The following is a 27,477-nucleotide window of genomic DNA, read 5'->3' as shown; positions in this document are numbered from 1 at the left end:
ATTCTACCAACTTACCTCCACCACAGCACTCCCCTTTCTTTGGTCACCTTGTTGATAGTGTGGCTGCTAAAGATTAAGAATGCTATCTAGACACAGTTTGTGATCTTTGATGCCTTTGTTATCCCCTCTGCTCTCATACTCTTCATTGCTGTTTGTTATATACATAACACACACACACACACACAATGTGTATGTTTTGACAAAAAATTACTTATATCTGTGGAGCAAGAGGTTGGTATCTCAACACATGTATACACTGTTTTATGTTTACATCTTGATAATCATGTCTATCTTCTCAAGTACTGGCCATTTCTTTGTGGTAAGAACATTAGAAGTCTTCTGGTTTTTTTAGGATCTCACTTCCCTTTCACTATTTCATCAATTCAAGAACAATTGCATTGGTTTTCTTCCATTTCAAAATGTTGACCACATCCTCCCTTCTTTTTATGGCTGTGGGTTAGTGAGTGACTAACAGTTTGTATGCTACAGTAGTCTCCATTCTGTGGTCTTTGGCCTATTTCAGACCTATTATATTTTCCTGATGAGATTTTAGAATGCAGGTTTGCAATTCAGATGAGACTTGACTTTGTTATTATGTCAAGTAGGGTGTGTGTGTGTGTGTGTGTGTGTGTGTGTGTGTGTGTGTGTGTTCCTCTGATTTGGCCAGGACTACTTATGTAGGCATGTAACTGGCTTTATACTTAAGAATTAACCTCATGCCAGGATCCAAAAGATAGACTTGGGAGATGGTTCAGCAAACCTCTTTGTCCCTCTTCCCAGTGTGGCTGCATTGAATACATCTCTTTTTTTATGTTCTTTATTTTTACCTGTTTAGTTGGCTTTATTAATAGGTGTCAGACATGGTTGATTAGAGCTGTTGTGCCCAGGCTCTGACTTCCAATAACTCTAATTATATTTTGAAGTCTGTGATTAATACTCTGTCTCTCAGCAGGTGTGGCGCTGGTGTTCTGGAAGTCCGATATCTCCTAAAATGAAGCCCAGCCCTCTTCTCTTACAGACATTAGACCCAGGTATCAGATTCTTCTAATGAGAGGAGACCCATAGCGGGGAGAGAGACTTCTTAAGGCTCCCATTGGATAAAGTCACCTATAACTTAGGGCTGTCAGATTGCAGGATGATCCCACAGTATGAGAAAGACTGTCACCTCTGGGCATCTAGGTCTCTGCAGATGCCCTGTTGGCTGCCACAGTCTGAAGAATGATGCTTCTGGCCAAGAATGAGCATGGGATGGAGAGTCCTTGAGGGGGTCTGTGGGATCGTTCCAAATGTACATGGGATAGAAAACAAAGATGGTGAATTCTTCAGGTCTCCAGAAAGCACTCGTGTTTGTGCAATTGCATCTGCCACTTTCCCCACAGTAATCACAAGTTAGCACATACCTCATTGGTTGCCATCATGGAGATTTCACCATGCCTTGGCTCAGGAGTAGGAAGTTGTGGTACAATTGGGTAGTTCCTGGCCAGTGGGGGTGGTATGCTTTGTTCTTCACTGATAAATGGCAGTGGCCTCAGATTGCTGTTCATAGTGACAGAACAAGCCTATTTCTGACTGGCCTGCTGTGCAGAATCTAGACCACTGGCAGTGGTGACAGCCCAGCTGAGGTTAATCGAGGTCTCGTCCCAGGCTCTGCTGTAAGTCTGGCCTCTTGGCCTCACATCTTCTTTGTGGGATCCTTCCCTATCTCCAGCTTCCTCAGCTGGTCAGGGAGATTTGGTCCAGAACTAGAAGCCTTAATAATCTGAGCAGGTAAGAGATGTACAGTCTTGGACATTGACTAAAGGGTCCTGCAGAGGATATCAAGGTAAGTGGCTTGGAGGCTGGGTTGTTGGGAAACTCACGATTCCTTTCTAGGCTGGCAAAATTCAAGGGGGTCCTGGTGACATAATTCTAGAAAGACCATCAGGATCAGCCTAGCAAACCTCGCTCATCATCTTCATATAGGCCTGGAAAATAGATTGCTCCCTAACTAGTACTCTTTGGAATGGATAGTGGATTCCTCATCAGGCATCATGACCATCTTCACCTGCCACACCTGGGGTGTGGCAAACTTCCAAGAACATGCTTCTGTGTCCGCCGAAGTTCTTATCAACTTAGTGTGGGCAACAGGACCCTTTCCCTTGCCCAGAATTCCAGTGTCCCTCCTGCTATACCTCTACACACCAACTTCTGAGGTGTCTGGACACCCCCGATGTACTTTTCCTGCAGCCCCTGCCTTCTTCCACATTTAGCACATTGGGTTCCCAGGAAGGTCCTCACTGCCTGCACATCCAGCATACAGTCCCGGACTTTGAGAGTATGTGATAAAAATCTGGATGATTGCAGTAAGGTGAGGATGCATGAGTCCCCATAGCTTATTGTTTCTCTCCATTGCAAAGAAATGTAGTGCTTCTGTCCTAAAAAGAGTTTGGCATAAAAATGGGCAGAAAGAGGACGAAGATCTAGAGAAACACAGTCCCACACTGGCGGAGTTGCGTATGAGTCCAGGAGAAAGGAAGGGATGGGACTTTACTGAAGCAATGCTGGGGTTTTTCCTGAGGAAATGCTAGCCACACTCACCATGGCCAAGCTCCATTATATAACTTTTGCACACAGGAGACTCCTGCATAGCTCACAGAAGCTTCAGGGCCTTTATATAACCTCCCTCCCCTCCTCTGCCAACCAGAGAGGCACAGGAAGAGCTGTCCTCATGGTCTTTGTCTCTGGGAGATCAGTTGCAATTTAGTGCACTTGACTGCATGCACAAACTCTTAACAGTTTACAATGATCACTAGGTTATTGAAGTCAGCAGCAGTGAGGACAGAAAGAGCTTGTCCTCAACACTCACCCTTTCCTTCTGTCTCCAGCTGAGAACACTGGATTTTCTCTCCTTCTCAGAAAATCAGGAGTAATTCTTGGTGAACATTTCTAGTGTGTGGTTGTGACGAATGGTGGTGGGGACCATGTCTTTGTGACCTGGTGGCTTTGGAAGTGGCGAATCCATGTCCTTAGCTAAAGGGCTGATGAGCACAACAACCCAGAACTTTCTAGCACACAGAGAGCCTCTATCTGCTCCCAGGAGGAGTCATTTCTTGACCAACTCAGCCACTTCGGCAGTGGATAGAGAGCTAGTACCTTCCAGACTCATGCAAGAAGAATGCTTCCATGAGCAAAAGTTCTTCCTAGGGAAGGATGGTACTTGCCTTGCTGCCTCGATGATTGATGTAGCATCTTTTCCAGTTTTGCCTCTTTCTTTTTTTTTATTATTATTAACTTGAATATTTCTTATATACATTTCGAGTGTTATTCCCTTTCCGGTTTCGGGCAAACATCCCCTCCCCTCCCCTTCCTTATGGGTGTTGTTCCCCTCCCCACCCCCCCCTATTGCCGCCCTCCCCCAACTGTCTAGTTCACTGGGGTTCAGTCTTAGCAGGACCCAGGGCTTCCTCTTCCACTGGTGCTCTTACTAGGATATTCATTGCTACCTATGAGGTCAGAGTCCAGGGTCAGTCCATGTATAGTCTTTAGGTAGTGGCTTAGTCCCTGGAAGCTCTGGTTGCTTGGCATTGTTGTACATATGGGGTCTCGAGCCCCTTCAAGCTCTTCCAGTTCTTTCTCTGATTCCTTCAATGGGGGTCCTATTCTCAGTTCAGTGGTTTGCTGCTGACATTCGCCTCTGTATTTGCTGTATTCTGGCTGTGTCTCTCAGGAGCGATCTACACTTCTGCACTTCTTTGCTTCATCCATCTTATCTAATTGGGTGGCTGTATATATATGGGCCACATGTGGGGCAGGCTCTGAATGGGTATCCCTTCAGTCTCTGTTTTAATCTTTGCCCTCTCTCTTCCCTGCCAAGGGTATTCTTGTTCCCCTTTTAAAGAAGGAGTGAAGCATTCACATTTTGATCATCCGTCTTGAGTTTCATTTGTTCTAGGCATCTAGGGTAATTCAGGCATTTGGGCTAATAGCCACTTATCAATGAGTGCATACCATGTATGTCTTTCTGTGATTGGGTTAGCTCACTCAGGATGATATTTTCCAGTTCCAACCATTTGCCTACGAATTTCATAAAGTCGTTGTTTTTTATAGCTGATAATATTCCATTGTGTAGATGTACCACATTTTCTGTATCCATTCCTCTGTTGAAGGGCATCTGGGTTCTTTCCAGCTTCTGGCTATTATAAATAAGGCTGCGATGAACATAGTGGAGCACGTGTCTTTTTTTTATATGTTGGGGCATCTTTTGGGTATATGCCCAAGAGAGGTATAGCTGGATCCTCAGGCAGTTCAATGTCCAATTTTCTGAGGAACCTCCAGACTGATTTCCAGAATGGTTGTACCAGTCTGCAATCCCACCAACAATGGAGGAGTGTTCCTCTTTCTCCACATCCTCGCCAGCATTTGCTGTCACCTGAGTTTTTGATCTTAGCCATTCTCACTGGTGTGAGGTGAAATCTCAGGGTTGTTTTGATTTGCATTTCCCTGATGACTAAAGATGTTGAACATTTCTTTAGGTGTTTCTCAGCCATTCGGCATTCCTCAGCTGTGAATTCTTTGTTTAGCTCTGAACCCCATTTTTTAATAGGGTTATTTGTCTCCCTCTTGGTCTAACTTTTTGAGTTCTTTGTATATTTTGGATATAAGGCCTCTATCTGTTGTAGGATTGGTAAAGATCTTTTCCCAATCTGTTGGTTGCCGTTTGTCCTAACCACAGTGTCCTTTGCCTTACAGAAGCTTTGCAGTTTTATGAGATCCCATTTGTCGATTCTTGATCTTAGAGCATAAGCCATTGGTGTTTTGTTCAGGAAATTTTTTCCAGTGCCCATGTGTTCCAGATGCTTCCCTATTTTTTCTTCTATTAGTTTGAGTGTGTCTGGTTTGATGTGGAGGTCCTTGATCCACTTGGACTTAAGCTTTGTACAGGGTGATAAGCATGGATCGATCTGCATTCTTCTACATGTTGACCTCCAGTTGAACCAGCACCATTTGCTGAAAATGCTATCTTTTTTCCATTGGATGGATTTGGCTCCTTTGTCAAAAATCAAGTGACCATAGGTGTGTGGGTTCATTTCTGGGTCTTCAATTCTGTTCCATTGGTCTATCTGTCTGTCTCTGTACCAATACCATGCAGTTTTTATCACTATTGCTCTGTAATACTGCTTGAGTTCAGGGATAGTGATTCCCCCTGAAGTCCTTTTATTGATGAGGATAGTTTTAGCTATCCTGGGTCTTTTGTTATTCCAGATGAATTTGCAAATTGTTCTGTCTAACTCTTTGAAGAATTGGATTGGTATTTTGATGGGGATTGCATTGAATCTGTAGATCGCTTTTGGTAAAATGGCCATTTTTACTATATTAATCCTGCCAATCCATGAGCATGGGAGATCTTTCCACCTTCTGAGGTCTTCTTCAATTTCTTTCTTCAGTGTCTTGAAGTTCTTATTGTACAGATCTTTTACTTGCTTGGTTAAAGTCACACGAGGTACTTTTATATTATTTGGGTCTATTATGAAGGGTGTCGTTTCCCTAATTTCTTTCTCGGCTTGTTTCTCTTTTGTGTAGAGGAAGGCTACTGATTTATTTGAGTTAATTTTATACCCAGCCACTTTGCTGAAGTTGTTTATCAGCTTTAGTAGTTCTCTGGTGGAACTTTTGGGATCACTTAAATATACTATCATATCATCTGCAAATAGTGATATTTTGACTTCTTCTTTTCCGATCTGTATCCCCTTGACCTCCTTTTGTTGTCTGATTGCTCTGGCTAGAACTTCAAGAACTATATTGAATAAGTAGGGAGAGAGTGGGCAGCCTTGTCTAGTCCCTGATTTTAGTGGGATTGCTTCAAGTTTCTCTCCATTTAGTTTAATGTTAGCCACTGGTTTGCTGTATATGGCTTTTACTATGTTTAGGTATGGGCCTTGAATTCCTATTCTTTCCAGGACTTTTATCATGAAGGGGTGTTGAATTTTGTCAAATGCTTTCTCAGCATCTAATGAAATGATCATGTGGTTTTGTTCTTTCAGTTTGTTTATATAATGGATCACGTTGATGGTTTTCCGTATAATAAACCATCGCTGCATGCCTGGGATGAAGCCTACTTGATCATGGTGGATGATTGTTTTGATGTGCTCTTGGATTCGGTTTGCCAGAATTTTGTTGAGTATTTTTGCGTCGATGTTCATAAGGGAAATTGGTCTGAAGTTCTCTTTCTTTGTTGGGTCTTTGTGTGGTTTAGGTATAAGAGTAATTGTGGCTTCATAGAAGGAGTTCGGTAGTGCTCCATCTGTTTCAATTTTGTGGAATAGTTTGGATAATATTGGTATGAGGTCTTCTATGAAGGTCTGATAGAATTCTGCACTAAACCCGTCTGGACCTGGTCTCTTTTTGGTTGGGAGACCTTTAATAACTGCTTCTATTTCCTTAGGAGTTATGGGGTTGTTTAACTGGTTTATCTGTTCCTGATTTAACTTCGGTACCTGGTATCTGTCTAGGAAGTTATCCATTTCCTGCAGATTTTCAAGTTTTGTTGAATATAGGCTTTTATAGTAAGATCTGATGATTTTTTGAATTTCCTCTGAATCTGTAGTTATGTCTCCCTTTTCATTTCTGATTTTGTTAATTTGGACACACTCTCTGTGTCCTCTCGTTAGTCTGGCTAGGGGTTTATCTATCTTGTTGATTTTCTCAAAGAACCAACTTTTGGTTCTGTTGATTCTTTCTATGGTCCTTTTTGTTTCTACTTTGTTGATTTCAGCTCTGAGTTTGATTATTTCCTGCCTTCTACTCCTCCTGGGTGTATTTGCTTCTTTTTGTTCTAGAGCTTTTAGGTGTGCTGTCAAAGTTTTGCGTCTTTCTAAATGGCCACATCTAGCATAAAGTCAGTGTTTGATAAAATTTAGCTTGTAGAATACATACATACATACATACATACATACATACATACATACATAATACATACATACATAAATACATACGTACATACAAACATGATGAGCATGCAATATTGCCTGGCATTTGGTTTGCTGGATTACAAAAGCTGAGCCCCTTAGCCCTGATTTCTTTGTTCTTACTTGTTCCTTGTGCAGTGGTCTTGGGAGTTGCTATGTCCTGGTTCTTGGTCCTGAAGTGCCTCCTTACTGTCTGCATCATCTCTCACTTATCTGTCAGCTCTACAGGTAAGAGGAGCAAGGCACATTTCGTTTCAAGGATGGGAAGAGTGGGAGTTGAGCAATAAGGTGCCTTAGGAGAATTTCATAGACCTCAAGCCTCCAGGAGTCCCTTCAACGTTTGTGGCTCCTTGACCCCTGGGAAACATTGTCGGTAGCTGCAGAGACTTGGGACAGCTTTCTGAGCATTTTTATTTCTTTTCCGCAGAGAGTTATGGTTGTATAAGAAAAACATGCTTTGATGGAAGATGTTTACCTAATACTACAAGCTCTTGTGAATTCTCCAAAGGTTGTTTCTCCCAACTGCAGGAATTTGCAGTCCCACGTAAGCCACTCCTCAGTCTCACTTCTAGTTTACCTTCAGCTCCTTCAAGGATGGAGCTGGGAATGTGGGCTTCTGGGAGGTAGTGGGGATGATGATACTGGGTGTAGTCACTAGGAATAAATCTGAGAGACTCCGGTTCTGTTTCTCAAATCAACCTCACAGGGCTACTGGAGAGTGAAGAGTGAGCCCACACATTTTTTTTTTTTTTGCCATGCAAGGGATCAAATTCATGGCACCATGCATCCTTAGTGAACAATCTACTACTGGACACTGTCTCCATGGCACTAAACTGTCCCTCTGTTGATTGGTTCTCTGAAACACTCCCAAAGGGACTCGGAGGAAAGAGAAACAAAGACAGAGAGAATGAAGGGACAGACTTCTTACCACTGGATGCTTCATCCTCTGTCTCAGGAGATAACAATTCTTGGGGCGGGGGGGGGTGTTTGTTTACTTCACAGTACTTCCATTAAACCAAAGAATTGAGCAGAGAGGCTGTTCTGAAGACAGTTGTACTGAACTAGCATTCTCGGCAACACTGGGGATTGATTGGATGTTTAGTTATAACCATCAATGCTGCTACAGTGAACAGTGCAACAACAAGCCCATTAATGGTGAGTGTAGCTGTCTCTGTACCTCCACTCTCTGCTCACATCTCCTTTGCTGTTCCATGGGGGCTCATCACAGATGCTTGTCTTCTTGTAGCGCTCCTTGGAAATGGTTTGAATTACACATAGACTCTTCTCCTGTGAGGCAGACTGAGTGGGGTTTAGATGGCAGGACTTGGTCTTGGGGATTTTCTCTAAATTTTCTCATGGTTTAACAGCTTTGCTCTGCCCCTCTGACTGACGGCCTTTTCTCACCTATTTAATCCCCACGGTTCATTTTTTGTTTTGTTGAGAAGTAGTCTTGCTGTGTTTTGGAAGCTTGTCTTTAACTTCTTAGTTCAAGCAGTCCTCCTGCCTCAGCCTCCCATGTTAGAGTAGCTGGGAGCACAGGTGTGTGTGGACCACACCTGGGCCATCCCTCTCAACTTACGAGAGGAACCCTTTTTAGAAAACGGATCATCTCCTCTCCCATTACCTAGGACTTTTTCTCCATGGCAGAGAGCAGAGTAACTGATGAAGGTGAGGATGGCTCTGAATTCCCACAAGGTCCTCCATGGTGCTCTCTCCCCAGTGCCTCTCTCCCACGCCTCCTCCCAGTTCATCCCCACTGCAACGCTTTTTGGTAGAATCCTGGGAAAACCTTGCATTAGATGAGTCATGGATAGACATGTTTCTTCTGCCTGTTTCCCAAGATGAAAACTTTTCTCTTTCCATTCAGTGTCTCCATTGTCTTTACAACCCAATGGTGTTGAATGTCCAACCTGCTACAGTGAACTTGGCACGTGTAGGCCAGTCTCCCTAAAGTGCACAGGGGCACAGACGACGTGTGTTAATGTCACTGGCCAAGGTATGATTATTCCCTCAAATGTTTTGTTAAGGGCACAGCAGGTCATTCATCACTATGTAGTGAATTATGCCAAATGTAGCAACTGAAAAACAGTGAATATATACTATATCTCAGAATGTGTCAGTCTGTAACCTGGGAATGGCCAGGTGCATGGGCCTGGCACAGAGTGTTCCTAGGGTGCTCTGTTCATTGGTCAACTTCTGTTCCCAGCTCACTCGTCTCAATTCTTTTTCTTATGGTCTCTTCATGGTCTACTGTAATGTTCTCACGATTCACTGCTGGCTTTCCTCAGAGCAGATATAAAGTAGAGACACAGACAGAGACGGGGAGCTGTGGATTTAATGCTCTATCTCAGAAGTGACACATCATTTCCTCTTATAGACTGTTGGTAGTTTAGATCAACCCTGATTGGACATAGGTGGGAGCTGCCAATTGGCTGCTTGGGGCATCTTTGGAACCTGTCTCCACACGGAGAAAGTGATCGTATGGGGCTAAGTGCTCCTAAGGTTTGGAAGGAGTCATTTGTTGGGAGGTAAGAGTTAAGGAGGGAAGGGAAGGGATGGGCATGAAGGAATGTAACTGTTTGTCATGGAAGAGTCAGATTTGGGCACCTGTGTTGCTATGACGTCCTGGAAGTGTAGGCTAATGGCGCTTCAGTACTAGATGTCTTTACCACTACTGCCGTTGTGGCAACCAAAGCCTAGCACAAGCGCTCAAGTTTTACCTGGTGTCACTCTTAATTTAGAAAAACATGTAATCACTTACTAAGAGAAAAATATATATTTATTATAAATGGTCCTGCCAGGGGTTTGCCCTGGCCTTTTAGGGTTCAGAGCTGAGGTGGAACACAGCACTGATGAAGGCCAAAAGACTGATGACCTCCAGCCTTCTGACTCTGACTGGATTGGGGGCCAGAAGCTGACAGTCTCTGGAAAGTTAACACTCTCTTGCTTATTCTGTGGCTGAAAACCACTGGCTTCTGTTCTCCTTAACTCTCTGTGCTTTAGTAAGCACTGTATCTTTATTTTATAACTCTGTACCTTATTAAATTCTGTATCTTTGCTTCATAACTCTCTGTGCTTTAGTAAGCACTGTATCTTTATTTTATAACTCTGTACCTTATTAAATTCTGTATCTTTGCTTCATAACTCTCTGTGCTTTAGTAAGCACTGTATCTTTATCTTACAACTCTCTGTCCTTTATTAAACATTGAAAACTTAACTCTTTCTTACTGTTCTGTGCTTAAATAAGTGCTAATAACATCTTACTCTGCCATTCTCTCCTTATTTGTGCTTAATCTCTGATTCCTGGTGATTAACATGTGCTGTGTAGGAGCTGGAAATTCGGTAAGGATTTATTGCTTGTGCTCCTTTTTCTGACAAGTCAGACAGGAGTCCCTGACTGGTTAGAGAAGAGAAGAGGCTCGGAGCTCATCGACTCTTTTGAACTGGAGAGAAAAGAAAGCAAAGGAAAAAAAAAGCAGACAACACAGAAATGGCTACAATACCTTCTTTATTGCTTTCAGCTTTTTGTAGTTTTTAGACAAAAAGTTCTCTATGTAAGAAAGAACTACCTTGGGGGCTGGAGAGATGGCTTCAGAGGTTAAGAGCTCTGACTGCCCTTCCAGAGGTCCTGAGTTGATTTCCCAGCCACCACATGGTGGCTCACAACCATGTGTAATGGGATCTGATGCCCTCTTCTGGTGTGTCTGAAGACAGTGACAGTGTACTCATATAAATAAAATAAAATTAAAAAAAAAAGAATTACCTCATAGATAAAATGTTACAAAAAAAGAAGAGTTACAGAAAGGTATCAATAACAAGTTCAAAGCAATGTTTCATTCTATAAGTTCATTATAAGTTCAAAGCAATGTTTCATTCTATAAGCTCATTATAAGTTCAAGGCAACAGGTTTTACATGGCCTTGCACTATGGTGCACACCTGTAGCTTCATCCTTGGACTTGAATGTTTTTCTTTGAACACAAATTTGTCCCAAGCCTATATCTCTTTTTAGTGTAATTATGAAAGCTCATTGTATTTCTTTTTATGCAGCTTTTACTTAATATTTATGAGGAGTTGGCACATTCTATTCTTGATTTTAACCTTATTACATCTTTCTAGAAAAACAAGTAAAAACATTTCTTAATACCTTCTTTTTAAAATTTATTTGAATCAAATCAGGAATTCTATAAAATCATTAGTTTACCTAAACAGCATTAATTTATGAAAGCTCATCTTCATGTTGATCTGCAGGAAATTTGCCCAAGAGGGTGTGCTGAGGCCCAGGAATTGTTAGACTATGTAATAGTGATAGAAAAGGCATATCAATAGCAAGAAGCAATTTAAGGATGAAGTCTCTTGGGCCTTGCCTCTCAGAGCTCACCTATCACAGACCATGCTAAACAAAACAAAACAATACAACAAAAACACTCCCCCAACCCAAAACAGAACAAACAAAACCCCCAAACCAAACCCAACCCAACCCAACCCAACCAAACCAAAGCAAAAATGGTGGGCCGAATTCATAAAAGTCATCTGTTAGCCTTAGCCTCTCCTAGATGGTTCCTCATAGGCCCCACAAACCACTGAGGTAGGAACTTGGAAAACAACTGTAGAATTTTTCTTTCTGGAATGCACAGCCAGAGGGAGGGGCTGGTAACTCTTTCCTGACCAATATTTGGAAAATCTCATGGAGCCATAGAATGAGTGGTGTTTTGGGTGCTGTTTGAATGGTAGACTAAGAATGGTGGGACTGGAGGCAAGCTATGCTTTTACTTTACTTGGAAAGAATTTTGACAGAAGTTCTGGGGCAAGCAAGGGAAGGGCTCTTTGTCTAGATGAGTTGATGTTAATGAGGAAAATGTGGTGTCCCAGAATTCAAAAGATGACTAAAACCATCCACAGTGGGACAGGCTTCTACCTCAGCTTATGTTGGGAAAGAGATGTCTGGTGTATTCTACAGCTATACTCATAGGGAACTCGGAGACCTCGGAAGAAGGATCAGTTTGTGAGAGATCCACAAATTTTCCTCCAGGTAGGGAAGGAGAGAAAGGATAGAGTGGGGAAGGCAGGTTTCACAAGAAGGGTTTTAGCCAACAATCGAGTCCCTGCATCGGCCTTCTTCCTCATCCGTATCAGGCTCCTACTGAATGGCTACCCAGAGGTCTCACTGTTCGCCTTGTGTCTGAGACAGTGGGGCCAGAGAACAAGATGGCCCGACTTCCACACGGATGGAGCTGTGCTCATAACCTCACCCAGAGGTGGGAGTCACAGATTCTGGGCCATTCTGAGCACAGTTTCCTCTCAAAGGATGTGGGTGAGAAGGGGAGATGAAATGAGAGAGAAAAAGTGATTCTTGGGTCTTTTCACTAACAGGAACTAGGGAGGACTCCATTAAGATACACGCCATGGGCTGTGCAACCCAGACTGCCTGCAACTTGAAGAACGTGATCATCTTGAATAATATTCAAATCGATACCTCCTGTGTCCCTGGGAGCCCCCCACTCAGGTCTGTCTTATCTGTTCTGACTAGTCTTTTCCTAATGAAAGCCTTGTTTTGATCCTTCGGCTACTGTCACTCCCACGATTCTTCCTGTTTATACACATCAACAACATTTTGTGACTCCTTTACCCAACAGAGCAGAAGTAAAAGCCAGTGGCTGCTTGTATTTTAAACTGAGAAACTTCTTTCTTCTTTCTGTACTCCAGGTACTCCCCCTCTCTCAGCATGGATCAAAAGATAAGCTCAGCAACTGCTCCCATACTATGCCTGCTTGCTGCTGTGCTCCCTGCCATCATGGTCGTGGAGTCATTCTCTGAACTGTGAGCCCTCAGTAAACTCTTTCTTTTAGAAATTTCCTTGGTCATGGTGTCTTCACAGCAATAGAAAAGAAACTAAGACATCATTTCTGGAAAAGTAGTAGCATCAAAACCCCCCTTTAAATAAGAATAGCAAGAATCAGAACCTGCTAAAGTGGTCTCATTTTAATTTGATCATTTCTATAAAGATCTTGCCTTGGGCTGGAGAGATGGCTCAGTGGTTAAGAGTACTGACTGCTTTTCCAGAGGTCCTGAATTTAATTCCCAGCAACCACAGGGTGGCTCACAACCATCTGTAATAAGATCCCATGCCCTCTTCTGGTGTGTCTGAAGACAACCACAGTGTACCCACATATATAATCTTGTCTTGTCAACTTGACACAAACCAGGGTCACCTGGGAAGAGGGAACCTCAACAGAGAAAAATGCCTCCATCAGATTGGTTTGTAGAAAAATTCGTGGAGCATTTCCTTGATTGATGTTTGATGTGGGACCCAGCCCACTATGGGCAGTACCATCCCTAGGCAAGTGGTCCTGGGAGGAATAAGAAAGGAGGACATGCCTAGCAAGCACAAGGCCCTGGGTTCGGTCCCCAGCTCCAAAAAAAAAAAAAAAAAGGAGGACAAACATAAGCCTGAGGAGCTAGTCAGTAAGCAGTGCACCTCCATGATACTACATTTCCTGTCTCCAAGTTCCTACCTTGAGATCCTGCCCTGGCTTTCCTCCATGGTGTAACCTGTAAGATAAAATAAAGACTTTCCTTCCCAAGTTGCTTTGGGTCATGGTATTTATTACAGCAGTAGAAAGCAATCTAGAACACTGTCTTGTCACAGCACTTTTAGAGTAATCATTATCAAATAGGGGGGTTCACTGAGCTCACAGTGAATGACTGTAGTGAACAAAAATTTACAGAAGGTACAGTCCAGCTGCTGCTCCAGTGTGGAACAGTTGGCACAACTCAGATTGCCAGAATACAGTGGATTGTATACGCCATTTTCCTTTTCTTTTTTCTCCTCTTGATGCACTGTCTGCTTGTATCTTTTTTTTTCCCAACCTGTTTCCTTTCAGACTCTCCATTGTTGGCTCCCACTCTCACCGATCTTCCCCTGTACCCCATTCTCTTCTGTGATAAACAACATGGGGGGCTTTGAAGTGGACAGATGATGGACACCTCAAGAGTCAGAGGGAAAACACCTCAGCAGGATGGAGTCAAGAAGCCACTGCCCCACCATGAAAGCAGGAATGGCGGGGGTGGGGTGGGGAATAATAAAAAGTTGTGAGAATCTGAGGGAACTGGTTTCTAGTGGTGCTTGAGAGGGAAGAGGACTGCCAGTTCCTTCCTTCCCTTTCCCTCCCCCTCCCCCTCCTCCCTCCCCCCTCCCTCCCCTCCTCCTTCCTCCCCTTCCTTCCTTCCTTCCTTCCTTCCTTCCTTTCATGTATCTGAAGGTCCACTTCACCCCCAGCCATTTGGATTACAGGCTTGGATGGCCAGTCATATTTAGGTCCACCCCCCACCTGCCATGTAGGTGCTGGGGATTTGAAATCAGGTCCCCAGACTTGCACAGCAAATGCTTTTACCCACTGAGCCATCTTCCTGTGTTTGAATGTCACACAGTATCAAGCCAGCCAAAATCCCCACCTAGATGGGAGAGGGGATCATAATGTACCACCCCTACCCAAGTATCCACAGGCAATTGAAGTCTTCTTGGGAGGGAGACTGAGTTTCCTTCAGGGATATGGCCTCTGAGGGGCTATGCATGCTCCAGTAGACAGCCCTGCATCCATGTGTGTACAGGTATCACCAAAAAGTGGGGCCTGTGAAAGGAGGGAAAGGGATGGGAATAGGAGAGGAACTGGGGGGATGGAATGGGGGGGTTAATTAAAATGTAATATGTACATGTATGGAAATCTCAATAAAATGCATTCATAGCTATAAGAAATGACAAAAAAAAATACAAAAAAGGAAGAGAAACACACACACACAATCAGAGGAAATACATCTTAGAGAGACCCAAGGTGAGGGGAGAGGCATATCAAGATAAAAGGGATGCAGTCGTGGTGGCCTACAAAGGCAGAGGCAGGCAGATCTCTGTGAGTTAGAGGCTTGCCTGATCTACATAGTGAGTTCCAAGCCAGCAAAGGCTACACAGGGAAACGAAACTAACCAACCAAACGGCACAAAATTTGAGGGGCCGGGGGGAAAGGGGGCATCTCCACCTAGTGACCACTCATGGCATAACTGATAATTTAGCCTATTTTGGTTTCCTCCTTCACTTCATTCTATTCGCTCTAACCATGCCGCCTTTTGGACTCCATGGCAACTCTGAGCAGCTCTGTCACTTGAGGTCAATGTGGATGATGCCTCAGGGACCCCTGAAGCCCTCAGTGGATGTCCGTAGCGGCGACAGGCCAGCTGACGTCTTCAGGGGTGATAGGTCCTCCCAGTTCCTGTTGTTCCTCCAACAGGGGAAGTGATGTCGGCAGGTGGGTCTCTTGGCCCTGGCTGACTCTGAAGCCTGAAACACAGCTTAGTGGGGACTGAAGGCAGGATTAGGATGGGCAGATGGCGCTGAGACTCAGGGGCTCCTGAGGTGTGAAGCAGTAGAGAGCCAAGCATGGAGGCACAGTCAGGCACAGTCTTGCACCGTCTGGGGATACAGGGGAAGAACCTGGGCGTGTAGCCTAGCCCTCTGCGTCATTCCGCTGTGCCTCGATTCAGATGTGCTGCCATTTATACTCTGCGCTGGAGACTCCAGGGCCAAGTAGCTGCTGTGGGTATGGATGCAGTGTCTGGGAGGGTCCTGGGAAAAAGGCCTCAGAACTTACCTGTACGCTGCTGCCACTTTGTAGGGTGGCGGCAGCTCCTTTGTGTCATGGTTTAACAGCAATTTCTGCTTTGGTGGGCGTGGCCTGGGGTGTTTAGCCACATGGGCTCTGTGGGCTCTTACAGGAATGACTGCTGGCTACCCAGTGGGGAAGGATGATGTATCTGCTGGTGGAAGCCACCTGGGGACCTTAGCGATTTGCTACAGGTAGATTATACTGGCGGTGACGGTACACTGCATCCGGCTCCCTCTCAGGAGTGGACGCATGGAGAGTGGGGGGCAAATCACCTAATCTGATCTAACTAGGGATACAGTCTGTAGGTATGCTCCATAATGTTCTCCACCGAGTGGCTGTAGATTCTGTAATGGGTCTTTGGGGTCATTCTGATTTATGGCTAATTATGGGGTTGTGTTGTCATGGTAGATTGAAAGCTGGTGGTGATGATTTGCGATCTGACTTTGAATCAGAAGTGTATCCGTTTCAGAGCTGATTGATCCAGTTAAGGACACTGATTCCTGGGTTCACTAGGTATCCCTTGTAAGCAACAATGTTGGGAACAGTACTATACTGGAGAGGTAGCTTGGCTTTAAAAGCACTTGATGGCTCCTGCTGAGGCCCTGATTTAGCTGTAAGCACCTCCAGCTGCAGGGATCCAACTCCCGCTGCACCCTCTCGTGGTCTTCTAGGACACTGCGGTCACACCACAAGTAACTTTTTAGAAGGATGTGTAAAGTCATTACTATTTGTCCTATGGAAAGTTTCACCTTCGACAAATTCTATTACTTAGCAAGATCATGTGAGATTAAAAAAAAAAAAAGACCAAAGCAACTGACAGGAAGACTCACATAGGTTGGGGCTGTGTGCGTGTGTGATTAAAACAAGCAGATTTCGGAAAGAGAGATGGTGGTCGTGGCAAAGCTTGCTTCAGAGAAATCCATCCAGAGTTTCTGGTACTTGGCCTGGGATGAGTGGTCCAGCATCAGGTTCCCTGGCTATCCTAATGATTAGAAGAAGAGATCTGAAGAGACTCCATTATCTAGAGACACTTCTGTCAGGCTCTCTCTCCAGTTAAATGAAGAGCAGCTGACAGCTTTCCATTGCACATCAACTCCACGCTCAGCTCAGGGACCTCCACTGTGCCTAACACTGGGCAGCACCTCCACGGAGCATCAAACACCAATCATATGTTTGCCTTCTTTTTCTTGGCCCAGCCCCTGCTGGGAACCTCAGACATGTAATCTCTTCACATCTTCATCTCTGTGTCCCAACCATTCCCAGGTGACATAGCACAGACCTCACATTTACCCACTGGCTTAGCTCAGCCTTTCCCTGGTCATAGCCATAGTCTTCCACTTCCACCCAGTGTCTAAGCCGGATCCAGGGTTAGTGGGGAGAGCCTTGTTCATTCATACTTCTTACACCGGTTTCTAATCATGTTTGTGATTACATCTAATTTGTTCTGAATGCTCAGAAACCTTAAAGACCTGGCTTTGGCCCCGCTGTAGCTGTTTCCTCTAAAATGGCGGTTCTCGACCCATGGGTTGTGACCATCAGAAAACACACATTTCTCAATGTCCTAGGAACTCCAAGCCACAAATTTACTTTTGTTGTTACTTCATAACTATAGTTTTGCTCCTGAGCAACGTGTCAGTTCCTAAGGCCATCAGAAATACATGCTTTCTGATGGTCACTGCCCTCTGCTACTCTAAAGCATTTTCCTAGGAAGGGAGGAAGGAGGCTCATTAGACCCAGGAAACTCAAAAAGTTACAAGATCGACTGGGCCTCTCAAGGTTCTGCAGCTTCTGGGGAGGGGGAGACTGGTGGGACCATCAGCCAGTTGGGCAGGGAGCTCTTGGGATGCAACTTTTCTGAGCTGTTACCCAGGCTGGAGGTTGTCTTGTTGGAGATGGTAATGCCACTGCTGACACCCTCACATTCCATAAACAACACCCCAAACTCACTGACTTACTAAATCAGGCATGGGCAGAACCATTCCTTTGGTTTGCCATCAGTGACCCATTTTCCGTGAATGAACGGATGCTTGCTTGTTCATCAGTCCCCAGGAAGCCATGTGAGGGTGCTGTTCCCTTCCTTCCCTGCGTGGCTGGGGATGCACAAGGCTCTGGAGAGCCCTTAAGGAGGTAACTGAATACACTTGTATCAAAATTGACAATCAGTGCAATCAACAAACAGAAACTGCAACTTTAATTCTTCGGGGATGGTGGCTGAGCCTCCACGGCTGCTCAGTGAAGCAGTTTCTTCAGGAAGAGAATAAGGAAGATGGGGGTCGGGGCTCTGACTCTGGCCCCATTTCTGACGGCTGACTTACAGATTTCACTTTTGTTACTGATGGAAAAACCCATATAAGTGGTCACTGTGTCCTTGCACTGCTCTACGGTTATGCATTTCATCATCTGAATGGGTATGTTGTCGACACCTGTGGGAAAAACACATGACACTTCCCTCCCTGGCCTTAGATCCCACTTTGACCCACACAGACCGGTCTGTAGATGGTGGCAGACCAGCTGCCTTCTCACAGGACTCATTCTGCTCTCTAGGCCTAAGTCAGGCAATGGTCGGGATGTTTTTCTCCTACCACAGGGTCTTCCAATCCCTAAATTTCCCCCAAGCTATGTCAGTCAAGTACTGGTATGTCTTCTACACATCAGTGGACAGTCCCCTTGCCATCCTGTAGTGACCCGCTAGCACTGGGACGCTGTAGTGTTTTGACTGACATTGTGTGGCAGTGGTGGGCAGACACCTGTGCTGTGCTGGGAGCATCCTGTGTGCTGCTGCTTCTGCTGCTTCTGCTTCTGCTTCTGCTGCTGCTGCTGCTGCTGCTGCTGCTGCTGCTGGGAGCTGTGCAGACCTGTGCTGCAGCCAGCCACGTGTTTTAGGCTCATGAAGATATCACCTCTTGTTCTTGGCTTGAGCTGCCTATTATAACAGCCACAGCTCCCAGAGTTATCACCTGTGACTATGTTCTATGCCTTTCAACGTGCTTTTGGGTCCATTCTTTCAGGCACCTGTGTTTACGATGCCGGAGAACTCCACACAATTTATCTTGTCCGTTGAGCACCACTTGAGAGTTGGTCTGCACTCTCTCCCCTTCATAGAGAAGCATGTGGGACACTTGAGACCACTGGAGCTGAATTCATCCACGTCCTTCTCCTCTAGCTCGTTCAATGTAATTTCCCAGGAGTCTGTCAGGGGTAGCAGGGGAGGACAAGACAAGACAGAAAACTGGCTGGCCACTGGTCACAGGTGAGAGAAATACATATGCCCAAAGAGCCACAGATTAGTGGAGTGGTCCTTCGCCCTCAGCCTCTCTTCTGCTCCACCCTTGCTATCCTCAAGTGACACTTTCTAATTCTGCCCAGTTATACTAGAATCACAGTACATAGTCCCCAGCCTTCGAGGAACATGCTCTCTGACAGGGAAGGCACTACATCTGCAACACTAATGTTACAGAGAGAAATGAGTGTGTCAGAGAGTTCAGGGAGGCCTGCAGTGCAAGGGCTCAGGGAAGCCCTCAATGAAAGGCCATGTTGTGGGGTTGGGGATTTAGCTCAGTGGTAGAGCGCTTGCCTAGCATGCGAAGGCCCTGTCTGGTCCCCAGCTCCGAAAAAAAAGAAAAGAAAAAAAAAAAAAAAAAGGCCATGTTGTGAGTGCAGTCGCAGAGGCGGTTTAGTTCCAAACACTTGCAGGAAGGATTTGGCCTTGGAAGCACAGGATGACCTCAGAATGGGCTCCAAGTGATAAGGTAGAGCCTGTTTTTCCTGCATCCTCTGCCTCTGGGGATTCATAATCTCTTCTTAATTGTCAGGCAGCAAATCTGTGTCTCCCTCATGCCTCCACAGCCGTCATGGGTTATGACAGGGCTTGGCTACTCTAGAGAGAGGTTCTTGGCAGAGGAGAGAGTGATAGGAGCTAGGAATGGAGAAGCTGAGATGGTGAAGGAAGGGTAAGGAGAGAGGGAGAGCCAGGGCTGTCTGCAGAAGTGCTCTTGGCCACCTTCCTCAGGAGTGCTACCTCTCCACGGCTCTGTGTCCCCATGAGCTGAGGCAAGAAAACCATAAGGGTATGCCCACTGGAGCCTCCACACTGTCTCCTGACCTTTCTTGCATACCAAGAGTTCTGGGATTTCATGTTTAGAAAGAATGAAGACTGCCCATATAACTCGAGGAGGAATGGGCAGGTGGCCTTGAGGATTGGGCCACAGTGAAGAAGGTCATGTAGGGAGAAGACATGGGCTGGGCGGCAGATGTGGATACCTCAGAGCTTTGTTCCCTGGCAAGGAACTATGGTAAATGTGAAAATACTGGGGCCTTTGTTTTTCTGAAGGATAATATATATACTATATATGTATATTATATATGTATATACACATATATACTATATATGTATGTATATACACATACACACATGAGGCAAAATATTTTAATAATTCTGCTTAATGTGTGCTTTTCAATTACTGCCCACATTGCCCTGGACCAGCTGATGGGAGGGTCTATACCTCTCCAATTTGGGCAGAAGCAGGAGCTAATGCAGCGGGACCCTTAGATGCCTGAATGCTCCAGGCACTGAAATCCTTAGACACCCAGGGTGAGCCTAGCCTTGTTTCCCTCTAGAGTATGGATGGAGCCCAGTCTGAAGCAATTAAAATAAAAAAAAAACAGAGACAAAGAGAAAAGGAGAACTAAAGAGAGAAACAATTTATAAAAACACAAAAGCTTCATAACCATAGCAATAAAAATCTGAGAAAAACATCTCAAAAAGAATGCCAACCATTAACAGTGAAGAGACTTCACAGAACTCCCCAAATATGGAAATTTCTCTTCCTTCTATCTCCTGTGAATTTTCATTACCTCTCTACTACATCTAATGTGACTATTTTGATTAAAATCAAAATGAAATATAATTAAAATGTGTGTCCTGGGAGTGCTGCAGGCTCGCAAAGCTATAACCTCTGTGTATACCAATCCTGGTGGAATGCACAAATGAACAGAAGTTAACGGTGAATGACAGCTCGCAGCAGCATTTAACTCTGGTGGTCGTATTGGGACTACTTGTTAAGGGACGAGAGTTATTTGAAGCAACTTCAAGGCAGGCTGGGTAACATAGACTCTGTTTAAAAACAAACTGATAAGTGGACAGACAGACAGACAGACAGACCCCAAACATCAAAAGCCAACAAGACCTTAGCATTACTTTTGGGGGGAGAATTTGATGATGTAGAATCAATTTATCATAGGTACTGTGGTGGTTTGAATGTACTTGGCCCATAGGGAGTGGTACTCTTTGGAGGTGTGGCCTTATTGGAGGAAGTGTGTCAGTGTTGGGGGTGGGCACTGGAGGTCTCTTCCTATGCTTAGGCTCTACACACTGTGGAAGAGAACTTCCTATGAGCTGCCTGAGGATGCTGATCTCCTCCTGGCTGACTTTTGATTGGGATGTAGAACTCTCAGCTGCTCCTGCCACGATGACGATGAACTGAACCTCTGAAACTGTAAGCCAGTCCCAATGAAATGTTCTCATTTATAAAGCGTTGCTTTGGTCATGGTGTCTCTTCACAGTACTGGAAAACCTAGGTGAGACAGGTATCAACTGCCAAATCCAGCAGTACCTAAGCCCAGCAGTACCTACGCACTTTCTGCTCTGTAAATGTTGTTCACCTCAGCTCTCTTATTGCAGCTGTCTGTGAGGGTGAGTGGCTGGAGAGGATTATGTCCCCACAGGGAGGCTGAGCTAGGAGGCAGGAGGTAAGCAGAGGTAGCATTACAGGCACTGAGAGAGGAAGCTCCAGGGACATGCTTTTGATGGGTGTGGGCAAGATACTGCCCACTTGGTGTACAATTCTGCCCAGGAAGGAGAGGAGAAGCTAGTGTAGGTTTTCAGTAAGTGTCTACCCCTGGAAAAATACATCTGAAGGTATAGCAGTGATGTCATCAGAAGCCGACCTGGGGTGGAGAGAGGACTTTTAACCATCTATTATTTATTTTAAAGGCTATAAGCACGATTAATTAAAATGGGAGAAAGGGGAATAAGGATTATAGAATTTTGCTCTTGGTGGGAAAGGGGCCTTTTTTGGCTGAAGAAATGGCTCAGTGGTTATGAGCACCCACTGTTCTTTCAGAGGACCTCCGCTTGATGCCCAGCACCCATGTTGTGTCTCACAATTGTTGGTAACTCCAGTTCCAGGGGGTCTTTTGCCTTCTTCTGGTCTTGCATGCATATAGTATGAAGACATGCACGTAGACAGAATACCCATACACATTTTTAAAAAAGGTCTAACGTAGCAAATATTCAAGAAAACATCTCTGAAAAACACACCCACAAAGGCACCTTTGAGGAGCATACCTGAGAACATAAGTGGTCACCTCCTATCCTGCTTCTGTGAAACACAAGAGCATGTATCATTTCTTCCCCATCCCTTTGAAGCTGTCCCTATTAGCCTTTTTCTGGGACGGATGCTGGCTCTCAAAGCATTGGTGCCTGACCCGGAAATGGAACCATTCAATGTGTTGTGCAGATCAATTGGTAGCAGTGTCTCTGCTCCCTCAGCCAAATGCACATGTCACACTACCATCAACCAATTATTATATTAAATGCTTGCTTCTTTTTAAAGTTTGGGTTTTGGTTTGGGCTCTGTTGAGATGCTGAGCACACAGGGATATTTGTACAAAAAAGACAACACCCTTCCTGCCTCTTGTTACCACAGATGAGCCTTGACAGGAAACCCTCAGTGAGGATGGCTTTGGGCCATGGGTGAGGCAAGACCTGACAGAGCGGGAAAGGCCAAGAGGCTTTGAGAGTGCACTGGGATAACAACCCGCGTGTTTCATCTTCTAGGACTTTTCTTCCCCTGAAAACAAAGTGATTTCCTACCATCTGTTCACAGGAAGCAGGAGGGGAGAAAGATTAACAAAAAGATGGGTATTATTCACAACAGCTACCTTATGGAGTCAACCTAGGTGTTCAACAACAGAACAAATAAAAAAATGTGGACTTTTTCAGCCATAAGAAGTTACATTATTTGTAGGAAAATGGAGGTAAGTGGAGTAACAAAATCAAAGGAGCTAAGACAGTCTCAGGAAGACAAATGATATGTTCCTCTAGTGTGTGGTACCTACCTTATATAGATATATAAAATCTTGTCTGTACATATGATGTGAAAGAATCAAAAATACTAAAACATATGTGTGCATGTGAAAATGCTTGGGTACAGCAAAGGTGTAAATATGATGTATATGGTGTGTGTATGTATGTAGAAAATGCCCTTATATAGCATAGAAGTATGATGTATACAACATATGTGTGTATGAAAATGCCCTTACATAGCATAGATGTACAATGAATATGTACAATGTATGCATACAAATGTCCTTACATAACAGAATTATGATGTGTACAATGTATGCAAATGTCCTTATATACAGCATAGAAGTAAGCACAACGAATACATACATTGTCTTTATATACCATAGAAGTATATACAATGCACGCATATATGAAAATGTCTGTATACAATGACTATATACAAGGAAACCTTTAAAGCAGGGAACAGCTAGGATTTTACATGCAGCTGTAATAGGCGTTAAAAGCTGCCTTTGCTAAAATGGGATGACTCCTAAGAGAGCTCATGAAGAAAATAAGCATGGGGTGGAAATCTGGGCTCTCTGCCTTCCTTCTGTCTGTCTCCTTTACTTGCCCTGAAGGCAGAGAGATAAGTCCCTAACTGTCCCCAAGCCCCACTCGATTCCCACAAAGCAAAACTGCAGGACACACGAGGGTGTTGATCCAGGGAGGCAAGGCTGCAGAACTGGTCAGTCACCTCAAGGATGCCACCTTCGGGCTGCTGTGCAGGACCAGACCTGAGACAATGAAGGGCCACTTCACATCTCGGTCAGGACTGCTGACTTACATAGACTCCAAGCCCTGTTTGCCCCAATTCCTCCTCCTTTCTTTAGATGTAAACTCTTACCACTGTCCTGGTAGATGGATATGGGGTAACTGGACAGACCCCTTTGTTTTTTCCTTTCCCAGTGTGGCTGCATCAAAACTGCTTTTTGCTATGACTTGCTCCTTTGATTGGAGCAGAGGGGCAGGAGGCTGAGCCTACTGGGGCTGCCAGAGATGCAGGCTTTGCCCTAAATCTCTGCTAACACTGATCTGATTACGCTGATCTTTGGTTCACAGCGACACCCTAAATCGACCCTTCACAAACTCTTCCTGACGGCTGCTTCCTACTGTGACAATGGGTCTGTTAGTGGAAAGAAGGGGTGGCTGGTGCATGCAGGTCCAGTCGTCTCTCCCTTTACCTGTCAAAGAAATGACTTTGTGGAAATAGCTTTTCCCCACCATATTGTGTGGAAAGTGGAAATGATGAGGCCATGCATAGGCCCCTGACCACTGAACTAGTGGGCCGAGTGACTGTGGTTAGCTTAGAAGGATCTGCTAGCAAGGGGAAAATGGCCAAATGTTCAGGAGGCGGGGTTCTGGTGTCTCACATGACTTGATGCCTTGACTGTCTAGAGCAAGGGAACGAGGGAAGGGACAGACACCCAGACACCCAGACACAAGTACAGAGAAGCTGGAGTCAGGGCGCCTTGATGGAGCCACATCAACCTTGCAGCAGTCCAGAAGCTCGACATTATTACTTATAGCACAGAGGGGAGGAGGCAGCCAGACTCCCTAAGAGGTCTCTGTAGGGGTGCTGTCTCTGGATGCAAGCATATGGGAGGAGGAAGCTGCAGTTGTCAGTTTTTGTACACACTGTCAATATGTGCGCTGACGTCAGTGCCTTCCCTCTGGATGAGGAAGAAAGGTGCTGCCAATTTTCCCATCAGTCTGAGGTCAAACCCATGCCAATAATACACACTCACTTGGGACTAAATCTGTTCTTCACACACCTACCCAAGGCTTCCTCAGTTCCCCACAGGAGCTAGGGGTGGCTCAGCGGTTGTTTGACATATAAGAGGTCCTAGATTCAATATGTGTGTGTGTGTGTGTGTGTGTGTGTGTATGCACGCACGCGCGCGCGCGCACACACACACACACACAGAGAGAGAGAGAGAGAGAGAGAGAGAGAGAGAGAGAGAGAGAGAGAGAGAGAGAGAACTTGCTTTAAAAATAAATATGGCTCAGATCTGTGATTCCAGCATGTGGGATGAAGAGGCAGAGGGATTTCTCTATGATTGAAACCAGCCTGGGTTACAGAAGGAGACCTCATCTCAACGATAACAACAAAAACACATAAAGTGACCATGCTTCACTAACTACACAAAGAGGCCTCAAAGCCGAAACAAGAGCCCCTGCTGCTAGGATGCACGCTAGCGGCTGCTTACACAGGGCACCCAGCACTCAGGGCAAACAGGAAAGAGGCAGAGGCACCTTACCGGAAGCCTTGCACCTTAGTCTGCGGAACACATCACCTTCTTTCAACATGAAGGCCCTTCTAGGAAAGAAGTGAAAAGTTCCGAGACCTTAGCGAGTGGACAGTGTCGTCGTGTTAGTCTGAGCTCATGCATGCCCCACAATCCCAAGGGGCTGAAATCACATTCCTAACTCTCTAGTAGGGACACAGGATGCAGATAGGCCCAGCTGTTCCCCTGAAGTCAGGGGGTCAGGAGGGGACGCTTATGACTCTGTCCAGTCCATAGCACTGTCGAGTGGACTGCACCCGATCTGCAGGCAGAAATCATGTGTGCCGGTTCACTGTAGGTGCCAGGCAGAGAGCACAGTGCAAGAGAGGTGCCACTGAAGGGGGCGACGCTTTCCGATTGTGAGGTCACAGCTGTTGGGGAATGGCGTAAAAGGTGGAGATGTGGGAATACAAGATGGTAGTGTAGAGAACGCAAAAGAGAATTCAGGGGAAGGGATTCAGAAGAGAAAGGGAAGCTGGGATGGGATGGGATGGGCTGGGCGGGTGGGCGGGGACAGAATGGCCCCCATTCTACTCTCACCTGTAGAGAAGGGCATGAAGGCGAGGCTACAGGCCAAGAGAAGCCTGCTCGGGGTGGCAGGATGCATGGTCCAGACTATTAGATCCCGTCTCTGTGGAGAGAGCATGGTCAGGTGGAGTTTACACAAAGCAATAAGGCTCGGTCACCATGGTTCACCTCCTCTCCCACGTGGGCAGCATTGCCTCCCAGTCTGAAGCTCCTCACAACTGGAACCAGGACTCTAAGTGTCGTAAGCTGGATATAGCAAGCAAGCCCTTGGGCTCAGGGGCTGAGTGGGTCCTGGTGACAGCCTGGCTCTAGGGGACTCTGGGGGTGAGGAGGGGCGGGACTAAGAAACCACCTAGACTTACAAGGCCTGAAGGGAACTTTGGCCAATTTTTCTCCTTTTTATAAGGCTAAACTGTAATGGGTGGGCGAGGGCAGTTTAAGAGGTTCATTTGGATGAACATCATGTCTTCTGGATGAACTGGGAAGGCTGGGTGGCCAGGGTAAAACCAAGAACCAGTACCGGAGCTAGGATCTGAAGCGCTGCTCTTTCTAAAGTAGGCCAAACTGCATTGCGCAAGCGTGTGGTGCAGAGGGGAGGGGCCTCCAGGTCATCACCTGTTGTCATTGGTCTGCATCTTACACTCGTCCCACCCTCTCGGAGTCTTGGCCAATGAGATTTCACTGCCTCCCAAGTGCGATTTAGCTCTCAAGGGATTAGAGATATCTTGGCAGCAGTTTTCTGCAGGTCTGAGAAACTAGAGACCTGAACACTCGGGGCTTCTGTTTTTCCCCACCCCTCACTCCCCGGTTAAAGGTGTCTTCTTGTGGCTTCTGCCTTCGCTACTGTCTGGAAGACCCTCTGACGAGAAGTACCCATGTACTTTCAACTGATGCTTATTCCTTACCCACAACGCCCTCCTGTGAGCGAGGCATGGAGAGCAGCAACCCTTCATTTCAGGGCATTTTCTAATGCCACCCTGTCTGTCACTATCATTTTTTGGAAGGCTGTATGTGTGTGTTTTGTGTGGGCATGTGACTGCCAGACCCTAGCACTGTGCCTTGGCTGTGAGCATGTTGTTAGTAACAGATCTTAAAGGTACCAGAATAGCTCTGCTCACCTGCTGACTCCATTGTTGAATCTTTGCTTTTCCATCAACGGAAGAATAGATAAAGAAAAGGTGCCATATATACACATGGGACATTCTTTAGCCAAAATGAAGGATGAGTTCTTGTGCTCTGCTATGATATATGGTCGTAATTAAGCTATCAGAAACTTTAGGAAGCCCAAGGGTTGATCAATCATAGTGGGGAGCAGCCTCCACCTGTAGTGAGAGTTCTCTGACGAGGAGGGTGGGGAGGATGGTGGGGAGGAGGGTGGGTAAGCATGGTATATCAGATGAGACCCAGTGGCCAGGCTTCACAGGGACTTTGTGGAAGGATGAATTTGAAACGCTTCTGAAATACTCGGTGGGTGTGTGGTGTTACAGATGGTGTGTGCTGAGAGAGGGGGTTGGGAAGTCTGGCCAACCTGTATGTATGTATATATGTATGTATGTATGTATGTATGTATGTATGTATGTATGTAGTCAGGTGATGACTAAAGACATGCCTTAAACCTCGCGCGCGCTTGCGCTTGTGTGTGTGTGTGTGTGTGTGTGTGTGTGTGAAGAGAAAGGGCTAGCCTCAGGCTTTAGAGACCTTTATCATTTCACAGGAGAGGGGGAGAATTAGGGATGTGTAATCATAGCCAAGGCGGGAACAAATTCCAAGAAGCTGGACCAGCAGTACTGAGATCAGTTAAGGAAATGTTCTTTGTAGTTTTTATTTATCCAGTACTTGTTACTGATCACAGGTTCCGGATTCCCACCTAGAAGCTGAAAGTGCGGCATTAAAGAAGCAAATTCTCTGTCTGTTTTCTGTACACTCTAATGGGGGAAAA

General features: G+C 45.4%; 2 protein-coding genes across 2 annotated transcripts; one reads left to right on the top strand and one right to left on the bottom strand.

Moving 5' to 3' along the window:
* The first annotated feature begins 1,560 nt into the window (after window positions 1-1,560).
* Window positions 1,561-13,523, top strand: LOC116909958 (protein RoBo-1). The gene is made up of 7 exons (XM_032913733.1): window positions 1,561-1,652; window positions 7,083-7,172; window positions 7,372-7,488; window positions 7,947-8,099; window positions 8,812-8,940; window positions 12,316-12,448; window positions 12,649-13,523. The coding sequence occupies exons 2-7, from the start codon at window positions 7,100-7,102 to the stop codon at window positions 12,764-12,766; spliced, it is 723 nt and encodes a 240-aa protein (XP_032769624.1). The 5' UTR covers window positions 1,561-1,652; window positions 7,083-7,099; the 3' UTR covers window positions 12,767-13,523.
* A 4,247-nt stretch (window positions 13,524-17,770) lies between these two features.
* LOC116908567 lies at window positions 17,771-26,078 on the bottom strand. Its single transcript, XM_032911770.1, has 4 exons — window positions 26,059-26,078; window positions 25,551-25,641; window positions 18,612-18,788; window positions 17,771-18,022 (listed from the first exon to the last, which is right to left on the bottom strand). Exons 2-4 carry the CDS (start codon window positions 25,615-25,617, stop codon window positions 17,829-17,831), a joined length of 438 nt encoding a protein of 145 aa, XP_032767661.1. The 5' UTR covers window positions 25,618-25,641; window positions 26,059-26,078; the 3' UTR covers window positions 17,771-17,828.
* Between the last annotated feature and the right edge of the window lie 1,399 nt (window positions 26,079-27,477).

Source organism: Rattus rattus, chromosome 9, assembly GCF_011064425.1.
Source record: "Rattus rattus isolate New Zealand chromosome 9, Rrattus_CSIRO_v1, whole genome shotgun sequence".
Classification (NCBI taxonomy): Eukaryota; Metazoa; Chordata; class Mammalia; order Rodentia; family Muridae; genus Rattus; species Rattus rattus.
This window is presented reverse-complemented; position numbering and strand designations above follow the sequence as displayed.

Coding starts and splice junctions, on each gene's coding strand:
- LOC116909958 (XM_032913733.1), top strand. CDS start 7,100: ATGTCCTGGTTCTTGGTCCTGAAGTGCCTCCTTACTGTCTGCATCATC. Junction 7,489..7,946: donor GCAGGAATTTGCAGTCCCAC/GTAAGCCACTCC, acceptor TTTACTTCACAG/TACTTCCATTAAACCAAAGA. Junction 12,449..12,648: donor CCTGGGAGCCCCCCACTCAG/GTCTGTCTTATC, acceptor TCTGTACTCCAG/GTACTCCCCCTCTCTCAGCA.
- LOC116908567 (XM_032911770.1), bottom strand. CDS start 25,617: ATGCATCCTGCCACCCCGAGCAGGCTTCTCTTGGCCTGTAGCCTCGCC. Junction 18,789..25,550: donor CTTCATGCCCTTCTCTACAG/GTGAGAGTAGAA, acceptor TACCCCTGACAG/ACTCCTGGGAAATTACATTG. Junction 18,023..18,611: donor CTCCGGCATCGTAAACACAG/GTGCCTGAAAGA, acceptor TTTTTCCCACAG/GTGTCGACAACATACCCATT.